Raw genomic sequence first — 12,505 nt, forward strand, 5'->3', positions numbered from 1 at the left:
TTCATACCACTGTTGGTTTTCAAGCGAGGTGAATCGTGTGGTATCGTAGTCCGGCGGTGGCTCGGCACGGCTAGTAGACGCGGTCTTCCGGCGAGAGCGAGGTGGCGGCTCCGGCGAAGGAGATTCTTCCTCAGGTGACTTCTCATGCAAAGAGGGTGTGTGTTCCTCACTTGAGGAAGGAGTAGGAGTACGAATGCGAGCCCTCCTTGTGCGAGTCATAGTTCCCCTTCAAAAATAAGATGAACATTCATTAGAAATCATAGAAACTTGCTCACATATGTGAAATGAGAATTTAAGAAAATTTCGGCAGAGTTTCCCCTTAAAAAAAAAGGTTAAACTCCCTGCCAAAATGTACCCAAAATTAAACAAATAACTTCCTAACAATTCTCAAATCCAATTCCCACATTTAGAAAGGATATTCCCAATAAAGGAATCATTTCATGCATATTAAGTGCTAACAATTGAAAAGTGTATCCGTTTGCAAGAATGACACTCAAACACTTGAGAATATCTCCAATCCAATTCATAACACTCAATTTACATTCACATGAGTTCCAATTCATCCAAACAAATGCTACTTATCTCAAGTAAAAGTGGTTCAATGTGCTTAACTTGATCGGAAACACACTCTTTTACCCCATGAGCTATTGTTTGAATGATGATATATCATTTTCAATTGATATGACAATGATTTATGCTCCTCAGAACAAGTTCATATATTTAATGAAAGCAAAATTCAAGAGTATAAATCACTAAAATGCTCAAGCCCAAAAATTGAGAAAAATTCTTAAAAAATATCACCAAATCCATAGTTTTCTCAAAAATAAGCATGAAGATATTAGTAACAATCTATTTAAGCACAATGTAGTACAATTGTATCAAGAAATTCCAACAAATATGCATTTATCATAATATTCCCAAAAACTAGAAATATGCAAAATAAGAATTATAAAATGTCAAAGAAATTCGCAAATTGTTACCTCAAATGTGTAGATTGATGGTGGAGGATGAAAATGATGCAAAAACTGACACAGAAACGAGCCAAAATACCCCCCAAATTGAAGAATTTCCGTTCGGCCAAAATCCCCTTTTCGAAGATCAAAACCCACAAAATTGATGTTTTTGCTACAAAATTGTTAAGGGTTTATATTCACAAGAGTGTTTGGGATGTTTTTGTGTTAAAAGATTAGAGGTTAAACGGATGAAATGGAAGAATAGAAAGGGGAACTAGGGTTTCGGGGAGAGAGAATGAGAGGAAAGCTGGAAAATGAGGAACCGAACCCTCGGTTCCACACATATCGCAAACCGATCCGAGGTCGGATCCGTTCTGGAAGGCCTCGGATCCGACAGAGCTCGGATCAGTCTCAACAGAAACACAGACGAGCCCTCGGATCTATCTGGGTTGGCAAAGATCCGTGCTCGGATCTATTGATCCGAGGTCGTATCTGTCTGGGTTTTTTAGGATCCGAGCTCGGATCCATATTTCTCTGCACTTTACTGCAGAAACTGCAATTTTTTTTCCTTTTCCGGCCAATTCCAAAATACACATTGGACAAACCTGTTATCAATTCTAACCTCCTACGCACATGCAATATACCTTAAACACAATATCCATCCTTTCAAAACACAACAAACACATTTACATTGAAAATCAAGGGGTGAGGTTCTTTGATCATTTTTGCATTTTTATATCAAAATGGCATTTTTGAGCATTAAATACACATCAAATGAATCCATGAACCTTTATAACCATGGTATCACCAAAACTCACTTGAATTGCACAATGTATGTATAGGCATAGAAATTTTAAGCACTTAAAACGCGATTTGGTAAGAAAAACTCCCTGCCAACATGTTCTTCAAGTGCACCTCCAAGATGGATGATAAAACTCCCTTATCTCCTACAAACAAGTGAAATACATCTAATTAATCCAATAAATCACACCAAAATGTAAGAAACACAAAAAAAAACAAATACACTATTATTATTGGGTTGCCTCCCAACAAGCGCTTTTGTTTATAGTCGTTGGCTCGACTCTCCTATAATTTCTTCAACTCTCCATTGCATTTTCTAAGGAGTAAATTACTCCTTTAGGAACCTGTTCTCCGGCCAAATACAACTTCAATCTTTGGTCATTTACTTTGAATGGGGCACCATTTTCACCCTTTATTTCCACTGCTCCATATGGGAACATGCTAACCACCTCAAATGGCCCGGACCATCGAGATTTAAGCTTTCCAGGGAATAATTTTAGCCTTGAGTTAAATAGTAACACCTTTTGCCCTTCTTCAAAGTGTTTAGGAAGAATGTGCTTATCATGCCAAAATTTCACCCTTTCTTTATAAATCTTGGCATTCTCATATGAGATTAGCCGCGATTCCTCCAATTCACTTAACTCAAGCATTCTCTTCTCACCTGCAGATTTAAAATCAAAATTAATAGCCTTAACAGCCCAATAAGCTTTATGTTCTATTTCTACAGGTAAATGACATGCTTTCCCATAAACCAGCTTATATGGAGACATTCCCAATGGAGTTTTAAATGCCGTTCTATATGCCCATAAAGCGTCTTCAAGCTTATTTGACCAATCTTTCCTCGAGCGGTTAACCGTTTTCTCTAAAATGAGCTTAATTTCCCGGTTGGCCAACTCCGCTTGGCCATTGGCTTGAGGATGATAAGGGAGTGACTTTTTATGCCTGCATCCATATTTAAGCAACAAAGTGTCAATGATTTTATTGCAAAAATGCTTACCTTCATCGCTTATTATTGCCTTTGGGACTCCGAATCTGTAAAATATGTTCCGCTTAAGGAACTTAAATACAACTTTAGCATCATTAGTTTGTGAAGGAATGGCCTCCACCCATTTGGAAACATAATCGACTGCTAAGAGAATGTACTTATTATTATATGAACTCGGAAATGGTCCCATAAAATCAATACCCCATACATCAAATAACTCAACTTCCAAGAACGTAGTCAGGGGCATTTCATTTTTTCGAGATATATTTCCAGTTCTTTGGCATGCATCACAATTTTTAACATATTCCCTAGCATCTCGGTACATAGTTGGCCAATAAAATCCTGATTGCCATACCTTTGCCACAGTTTTTGAAGTACTGAAATGACCACCTGTTTCAAGGTTATGACAATGATATAAAACATTATGTACCTCATCTTCAGGAATACATCTACGTATCATACCATCAGCACAATGTCTGTATAGCAATGGTTCCTCCCAAAAGTAACTTTTGACGTCATGTAAGAATTTCTTCTTTTGATGATAATTAAACCCCTTTTTAATCTCTCCACTGACCAAGTAGTTAGCAAAATCTGCATACCATGGAGAATTTCTAAGTGCTAGGACAAACTTATCCGGAAAATTCTCTTGAATTGGAACCTGATCTTTGATTGGGATATATTCCAAACGTGATAAATGATCTGCAACTAGATTCTCCGATCCCTTTTTGTCTTTTATCTCCACATCAAATTCCTGCAATAAAAGAATCCACCGAATTAGTCTAAGTTTTGCATCCTTCTTATGCAGCAAATATTTAAGAGCTGAATGGTCCGTATATATAATAACTTTAGATCCTACTAAATAGGATCTAAATTTGTCCAAAGCAAATATCACTGCCAATAGCTCTTTTTCTGTGGTTGCATAATTGAGTTGTGCTTCATTTAGCAACTTGCTAGCATAGTAAATGACGTGCAACCGTCCTTCTTTCTTTTGTCCCAAAACTGCTCCAACCGCATAATCACTTGCATCACACATCAATTCAAATGGTAGTGACCAATCAGGCGAAGTTATAATTGGGGCCGAAATCAATTCCTTCTTCAACCTTTCAAATGCAACCAAACAATTGTCATTAAATTGAAAAGGAGTATCTTTACATAATAAATCACATAATGGCTTTACTATTTTAGAAAAATCTTTAATAAAACGTCTATAAAAGCCAGCATGTCCTAAAAAACTCCTTATCCCCTTGACATTGCTTGGGGGTGGCAATTTTTCGATGACTTCTATTTTGGCTTTATCCACCTCAATTCCCTTGGAGGAAATCTTGTGCCCTAAGACAATTCCTTCTTTTACCATAAAATGGCATTTCTCCCAATTCAATACAAGATTTGTTTCCTCGCATCTCTGCAAAATCAATTCCAAATTATGAAGACAATGGTCAAAAGATGAACCATACACAGAAAAATCATCCATAAATATCTCCATAATTTTCTCAATATAATCAGAAAAAATAGCCATCATGCATCGTTGAAAAGTTGCAGGAGCATTGCATAAACCAAATGGCATTCTTCTAAAGGCAAAAGTGCCATAAGGACATGTAAATGTGGTCTTTTCTTGATCCTCTGGAGCTATAGCTATTTGATTATATCCTGAAAAACCATCAAAAAAACAGTAAAATTCATATCCTGTTATTCGCTCCAATAATTGATCAAGAAATGGTAGGGGAAAATGATCTTTTCTTGTTACCGTATTTAACTTACGATAATCAATACACACTCTCCACCCTACCACAAGTCTAGATGGAATCAATTCATCATTTTTACCCATGATTGTAGTTATTCCACCTTTCTTTGGTACCACATGAATTGGACTAATCCAAACACTATCGGAGATAGGAAAGACTATACCTGCATCAAGCCACTTAAGAATTTCATTTCTTACCACCTCTTTCATGTTTGGATTGAGTCTTCTTTGTGTTTCCACCACTGGTTTGCAATTGTCCTCCAATAAAATGCGATGCATGCATATAGAAGGACTTATACCTTTAATATCTGAAATTGTCCATCCAATTGCCTTCTTACGCTTCCTTAGAACTCTTAGCAACTTTGTACACTGCTCATCATCAAGATCAGCACTAACAATTACAGGCAAAGTACTATTTTCTCCAAAAAATTCATACCTTAGATGAGTTGGAAGTGGCTTAAGCTCTAACCTTGGAGGTTCAATTTCTGAAGGTTATGAAAACCCTTTTCCTTGGCCAAGACTTTCATACAATTTACCCCTTTTATAAGGTGCTTGAAAATCCAAGTACTTGGCCAATTCTTCAATTTCTTCACAAACATCTTCTTGCTTACCTAAACTCATTAAACAATGCTCAAGAGGATCTAAGTCAAGGTAGACTTGACTCATCTCTTGGGTTAGTTTATCAATTGTGCCAATAGAATAAGCATGATCGGTAAAAGAAGGGTATTTTTCCATTTCATTCGAATTAAATTCTACCTCTTCTTCACCTACTTGAAACTTAAGCTTGCCATTTTTGACATCAATAATAGTACCTGCAGTAGCTAGAAATGGTCTACCTAGAATAATTGGTATAGATATATCTTCTTCCATATCTAATACCACAAAATCCACTGGAATGATAAATTTTTGAACTTTTATCAATACATTCTCCAACACTCCCAATGGATATCTAATAGACCGATCCGCTAGTTGCAAAGTAATATTAGTGCGTTTAAGCTCATGCAAACCCAATTGTCTAGCCACCGTTAAAGGTATTAATGATACACTAGCACCAAGATCACACAATGCCTTAGAAAAATCAACGTTACCTATGGTGCAAGGTATAGAAAAACTCCCCGGATCCTTCAACTTCGGTGGTAGCTTATTTTGAATAATTGCACTACATTCCTCCGTTAATGCTATTGTTTCGCAGTCTTCCAACTTTCTTTTTCTAGTCATGATTTCCTTGAGAAATTTCGCATAAGATGGAATCTGCAAAATAGCATCGGCAAAAGGAATGTTAATGTGCAATTGTTTGAAAAGTTTAACAAATTTTTCAAAATCTTTATCAAACTTATTTTGCTTTAATCTTTGTGGAAATGGAACCGCAGGGGGTATTGGAATGGTAGTGGAAGATGATGGTTGCTTTTCTCTTGGATTCTCCCGACTATTTTCCTCCACAATCGCCTCTTGGTTCCTCTGCTTTTCTTCTTGTTTTTCATTCTCATCTTTTTCAACTTCCATCACTGGAGGATCTTCTAATTGCTTACCACTATGAAGAGTAATGGCTTTCACATGCTCCTTAGGATTGACCTCTGTTTTGCTAGGTAATTCGCCTTGATTTCGGTTATTCAACGAACTAGCAATTTGACCAATTTGGACATCTACATTCCTGTACATTGTAGTGAGTTGGTCCAACCTTTCTTCTACTCGCTCAAATCTGTCTGAAGTAACTTTTGCGAGCTTTTCCACTGCCATCTCCCAACCAGGTTTAGTTTCAGCTTGTTGTTGCCTTGATTGAAATCCTGGTGGATTGGTTGGCCTTGGTTGATTTCCTTGATCCTTCCATCCGAAGTTTGGATGATTTCTCCATCCCGGATTGTAAGTATTCGAGTAGGGGTTATTTTGAGCATTACGATTGTAATTATTGACGAATTGTACCTGTTCAGAATCGACACACTCATTAGTGTCATGTTCACCTCCACATACAGAACAGCATGCTACATGTGCATTAGATGAACTTGGACCTTGTCTACTTAGCAATTTCATCACATTATTCATTTGAGCACTCAGCATATTGAGAGTGTCCATTTCTATCATACCTGCGTGACGTCTTGTATTACCTCTCTCATTGGCCCATTGGTAGTTATTTGCTGCCATTTCTTCTATCAAATTATGAGCTTCTTGGGGTGTTTTACCCATTAAAGCTCCACCTGCAGCTGCATCGATCATAGTTTTAGTAGAAAAAACTAAACCATTATAGAAGGTTTGTATGATTAACCACTCCGGCAGTCCATGATGTGGACATTTCCGAAGCAAATCTCTAAACCTTTCCCATGCCTCATATAATGATTCACCTTCCAATTGGCTAAAACTAGTGATATCCATTCTAAGCTTAGCAGTCTTACCTGGTGAAAAATACTTATTTAAGAATGCTCTTGATAATTCATCCCATCCAGTGAAAGTATTGGGAGCATGAGAGTGTAGCCAAAGTTTGGCCTTATCTCTCAATGAAAATGGGAACAATCTTAGCCTTATAGCATCATCACTAACTCCATTCATTTTAATTGTATCACAAATTTCCAAGAATGTAGCTAAGTGTGTATTAGGATCTTCTACTGCATTACCTCCAAATTGAGATTGTTGAACCATTTGGATAAGTGATGGTTTAATCTCAAAGTTGTTAGCATTTACCGCAGGCCTTGCTATGCTCGTTTGTGAACCTTGTGTTCCCGGTATAGTAAAATCTCGCAGAACTCGCCTATTTAAGTCATTTTCCGCCATTTCTTCTTCAAATGGTAATTCTATCAAGATATCTTCTATTGGCTGCCAAACCTCTTGTTCCTCTTGATGCAGTGTATTCCTCCTTTGTCTCCGCAATGTTCTTTCAATTTCAGGATCAAAATGTGCAACTTCTCTATTTGATCGGTGCATGCACTACAAATAAAAATAAGAGAAATTTTTGCAGTTTTAATTCAACAACTTGGATAAAAACAATGAAAATGTCTAAATTAATAGAGATGACTAGGCCCTAATATTGCCGCTCCCCGGCAACGGCGCCAAAAACTTGACGGGTTTTTACTTTAAGTGCAAGTTTAATTCCGATTTTACACCCGTTGGACTGCAAGTATACAGGTCACAATTTTAGTACAAGATGCGTATCGGGTCGATCCCACGAGGAGCAATTTAAACAATTACTAAGCCCCTGTTCTCTCTATTATTTAGACTTACAATTAATTTGAGCAGAGAAAGTCTAATGCTATAAACTACAAATTTGATATACAAATCTAGTTTAACAAATGCTGAATGCAAATAAAGAAATTTCACTTAAGTAAGATTCTAGGGATGTAGATTCCACTTATGGCATAAACTACACAAATGAATGGATTTACTTCCTGCTATTATTCTTGCTTAACCAGAGATTTATTTCCAAGATTACCAAGTCTCATTTCCATGATGAAATGGCTTAGAGCAATATAGATTTCCCTATTTCCATGGTGAAATACTACTACAACTCTGTTTTAATTCATGAAATACTAAGTAATCCTCTTAAGTGTATTTCTATTTTCATGAACATACAACTCAAGCTCTACTCATGTGTTTCCATTGTTATTACCAATTCTCATTGAACAATAACAACTGTAAACAAGTTATTGGTGATCAATCAATAACAAGAAATCACAGCTACACCAGTAGACAAGTTAACTCAAGATATAACAAGTGTAAATCACATTCAATTAGTATTATTTAGCCATAAGTTTCATCTACTCCCTAGATGAAGGAGTTTAGCTACTCATGAATGATTTAACAATCAAATTCACAAGTTTATTAATGCAAAACATCATAAAGTACAAGTATAAGAAAGATAAAAGAAAGCTTAGCCAATTGAAGGTGAAGCTCTCCAATTCCTGCTATGTTCTTGCACAATATAATTACAAGTGAAAACCAAATGCTTCTCTAAGAACTCTTAACTAGAGAGAAAACTTGTTGCAAGAAGGAAAACTAGCTACGTATGGTAATGCCAGGCTTCTCCCTTGTGTTTCTGCATAAAAGGTGGTAGAAATTCCATTCCTCTCACTTCATAATTTCCTCCACTTAGATTTTGTAAAAAGAAGTCAAAGATATGATGTTCCTTTTGTCCACACTCATTTGGTCTTCTCTTTTATTGCAGAAGCATGTGCCACCGATTTCTGTCCCTCAAAATAACTGTAAAAGTTGTGAGAAAGGTAAAGAAAAACGGCTGTGCCACTTACTGAGGAGAGAGACAGATCCGAGCCTCGGATCCGAGGAGTGATAATGGATCCGAGCTCGGATTATAGGATCCGAGGCATTCCCATCATGGATCCGAGGTCGGATCGTCCTGACCTCGGATACACTCCGCCAGAAGTACAGACGAGGGGTCGGATCCCTCTTGTACACACGGATCCGAGCTCGGATCCGTGTTAAGCAATTTTTCCAGTTTTTCACTTCTTCCCTTTTTCTACATTTTTGCTCCCAATTTCTTGTGTACTTTGTCCTCTGGATGACCCTGACATTTCTTTCAACTTGTGCATGAATTTCATACATCAATTACCTTCATAATTTCACAAAATTACGCATTAATCCACTCATTTATCAATTTCTTAACTCTTAAACAATATTTAAGCAATTATCACCAAAAGAGTTCAAATATGGCTTTAATCTTCTCAAAACATACCAAAAATTCATGCCAAATTCGTACAAAATATACGTTAAATATTCACTTATCAACAATAACTAAAACAACGCAAAAATAACAACAGCCAGCCCCAAACTTCCAAACATGGAGAACTAAAATTAATAGCCGGACCAAATCACATGAAAAATGCCAACAGTCATCCCATATGCCTAGAAAAGTTAACTAAAAATTAGAAAAGTCAAGCACTTGCTGATATTCACCAGAGAGATATTCCTGACTTAACCCCCTTAGCTTGATACCATGTTTTTACTAAAACTCGGCAATATCAGAATTAGAGACAAAAACCAACATCCGACTTGGTATTCAAATTAGAACTGACCACTAGAGAAAGGAAGAGAAGATAAACGAAAATGAGATAACCATCAAACTAAGAGCAAAGGAAAAACACCAATCAGGGAATACTAGCACTCAAACAGAGACCCCCCCACACCTAAATGACACATTGCCCTTAATGTGATAAACCAGCAACAAAAGTAAAGAGAAGGGCAACGGTACTTCCCCAGAGTCGTCAAAACATGGGAGGGTTAGGCAGAAACTGAGGAGGGAACCCGGCTTGCTGCATAAATGCCGCTAGATTCTGCGCCATATTGTGCACGTTAACGTCAATGTGTTTCTGCCGCGTCACAAGCCTCTCGACCGTGTTTCGGAGATGGTGCCATTCCTCGGCCGTTGGGACAGGAGGGGGGAGCGGAAGAAGAAGGACCGGGGTCACCGCCTGCCGTGGAGGCTCTGGCAAAGGATAAACGAGGAGGAGGTCTAATCGGCCCCGGGGGAACAATCTCTCACCCGTTGTCACCCTCCCGTACCAAACCCATTCGCTCCAAGTACGGGATGTCAAGGCCTCCATTTGACAAGCAACATGTAAATCATGGTTAGAGAGATCAAGCAACTGTAAGTTAACAGCCAAATGGGTGATATACGACCCAAGAATCAAGGGGCGCTTCTTCTTTGTCAAAACAGACTTGAATTGAGAAGCGAGCCAACACCCCAAGTTAATTTTAATATTATTATGCATACACCATATGAAAAAGAACTCTGGCTTAGACAATATACCCGAGCATTTCGCCTACCCGAGAAACTATACGCTAGGAAGCGCTGGATGTAGCGAGAAGCCGGGTTCTTGATGTAAGAGCTCTTGGACTGGCGAGGATCATAAGGGGCAGGGTCGACGGACAGCGCCTCCCACATACTTCGATAACGAGAGAATAAAGGCTCTATGTAGTCGCAGGCACTCTCGGCATACTCCCGAGAGGCGGCATAGGCCGTATCAATAAAGCCAAAAGCTAAATTAAAATCAGTAATCGACTGGTGGAACTCCTGACCCATCAATCGAAAGCGAATGACATCGGGGGTAGACACAGTATAACCAGTAGTAATGGTGAACTCAAAAGTGGCATAAAACTCCCTAACCAACTCAACAAAGGCCGGGAGGTCAACAATACGAGAATATGGGCGCCACCCAATGCCATTGATCAAATGGTGGACGGGGACGCTAATATCTAGAAGGCCCAAGCTGGCGGCGTCCAGATATCGGCAGGGAGTGATCTGCCGCTCACAACAAACAGCATATCGCTGCTTGTCGGCGGCCCTAGTGAAGTGCAGATTTCCCCCAAAATGTGCAGGGTCAGAGATATGGACGTCCCTCTGTCTCCCAAGGCGAGCTCTCCTCCCAGAGGAGGAAGGTTCGTGCGAGGGGTCAGAGTCGGGAATAGTGGGTTTGGGTGGTGGAGGCTGTGATTGTCTAGGTGCCCAAGACTTAGAATAAGATCGAGGCCTCACCATGGTGACCAACAGGCAAACCAAAACAATAGAAAGCACAAAATAGGAATCCAAGAGCTAGAAAAAGACCCCAAACAAGTCCAGTATACCCAACCGAGTAGCAATTATAAGCGTCACGGGCGCCCCTGATAAGCAAATATAAGCGTCACGGGCGCCCCCAAATTTAACCAGCAATCGCAGCAATTCACCTACAATTGGACACCAAATATATGAATCAGACACACGTGGACCTAAAATCGGCGTCACTGTCTCTAAATGGACAATCAAGAACCCACAACAATTTACTAAATTAGTAATTGAGCCAAGCAACAGGCAATTCCAGCAACAGCAGTTGAAGTTAAACAAAAATAGCGCAACGACATTGGACAGTTAATCACACATTCAATCCAACCAAAAGTGCTAGCAAAAGCAGATCAGAATGTGGACAACAGCTATAGGCAAAAGGAACCGCACCAGTACCACTGGTGTATGCACAGGGAAAATTTAGATCAACTGCCCAACAATTCAGTAAATATTAGAAAGCATCCCACATAGAGCAACAACTGAACTCAATTTTTTTTCACAATGAACCCTAGAACTTGCCCAACTCAGTTAACTATCAGAGAAACCCTCAAAACCAACCCTAAGATTACAGGAGAAATCCCACAATCATGGCGGACAAATACAGCGAATTATCCCTCCACACGAAGTAAGGGGAGGGCAAACAATTCCAGTAGGTAATGTCTAGAAATTTCTACTAGGGAGGGAAAACAATACCTCCACCTGTCAACTTTGGACAGGTGGCGACGGCGCATTGAGGAAGGAAACGCGAGAGGGCCTGTATGCGAGATGGCGACGCTGGTGGGCGCCGTGCGGCTGGGCAGGCGGGGGAGAAAGGCGCGACGTGCGGCTGTCGTGCCTGGTGGTGCTCGCAAGGCAGCAGAGAGAGGGGGAGCTGGTGGAGGTCGAGCGATGGTGGCGGACGAAACGGCAATGGAGGAGATGCGCGCGGCCGTGGGTGCGAGTAGCGGAGTAGCGGCAGTTGGCGGCGGGCTGGCCCGTGGTAGAGCTGCGAGGTGAGCGATGCCCGCGCGCGCGCGAAGACGGCGGCGCGCGATGAGTTTCTCGCGGGCTGTGGCGGCGCTCGGCGAAGGGTTTCAGTCGCAAGAGAAAGGGGAAAAGGGAAGGCGAGGCAGCGGGGAAGAAAGGAGAAGAAGAGGGGAAAAAGAAACAGGGGAGCGGCAGAGGAGAAGAAGAAAAAGAAAAAAAAGAAAGAAAGGAAAGAAAGAAAAGAAGAGAAGAAGGAAAAAGGAAAGGAAGAAAAAGAAAAAAAAAAAGAAAAAAAGAAAGGCCGCGCTATGCTCTGCCATATATATATATTTTTTTTTTGAAATAATAATAATAAAAATAAATAAATAACAATTTTTTCCTTTGCTTTTGGGTCGTCAAACATGGCGTGGGCACGCCCAGATTAGAAAACATCCACTGACTCCGAGAGTCACCTTACGCACTTTAACGCGTGCCCTCCTCGCGTGGGCACGCCAAGATTCTATTTTCTGCCGGCGTCGCGA

At 39.8% G+C, this 12,505-nt stretch overlaps 1 protein-coding gene and 1 non-coding gene across 2 annotated transcripts; one reads left to right on the forward strand and one right to left on the reverse strand.

The window, feature by feature from the left end:
- Positions 1-2,050: 2,050 nt before the first annotated feature.
- Positions 2,051-7,393, reverse strand: LOC113741017 (uncharacterized). Its single transcript, XM_072046636.1, has 7 exons — positions 7,154-7,393; positions 5,846-6,400; positions 5,237-5,731; positions 4,645-4,849; positions 4,253-4,386; positions 3,291-3,490; positions 2,051-3,188 (listed from the first exon to the last, which is right to left on the reverse strand). Exons 1-7 carry the CDS (start codon positions 7,391-7,393, stop codon positions 2,051-2,053), a joined length of 2,967 nt encoding a protein of 988 aa, XP_071902737.1.
- On the forward strand, positions 6,750-6,856 carry LOC113743100 (small nucleolar RNA R71). The gene has a single exon (XR_003460986.1). It is a non-coding gene; the product is annotated as a small nucleolar RNA R71 (small nucleolar RNA).
- Positions 7,394-12,505: the final 5,112 nt, after the last annotated feature.

Source organism: Coffea arabica, chromosome 4e (assembly GCF_036785885.1).
Source record: "Coffea arabica cultivar ET-39 chromosome 4e, Coffea Arabica ET-39 HiFi, whole genome shotgun sequence".
NCBI lineage: Eukaryota > Viridiplantae > Streptophyta > Magnoliopsida > Gentianales > Rubiaceae > Coffea > Coffea arabica.

Coding starts and splice junctions, on each gene's coding strand:
- LOC113741017 (XM_072046636.1), bottom strand. CDS start 7,393: ATGCACCGATCAAATAGAGAAGTTGCACATTTTGATCCTGAAATTGAA. Junction 5,732..5,845: donor CCATTCCAATACCCCCTGCG/GTTCCATTTCCA, acceptor GCTATTTTGCAG/ATTCCATCTTATGCGAAATT. Junction 4,850..5,236: donor TTCAAGTAGGTGAAGAAGAG/GTAGAATTTAAT, acceptor GATGATGAGCAG/TGTACAAAGTTGCTAAGAGT.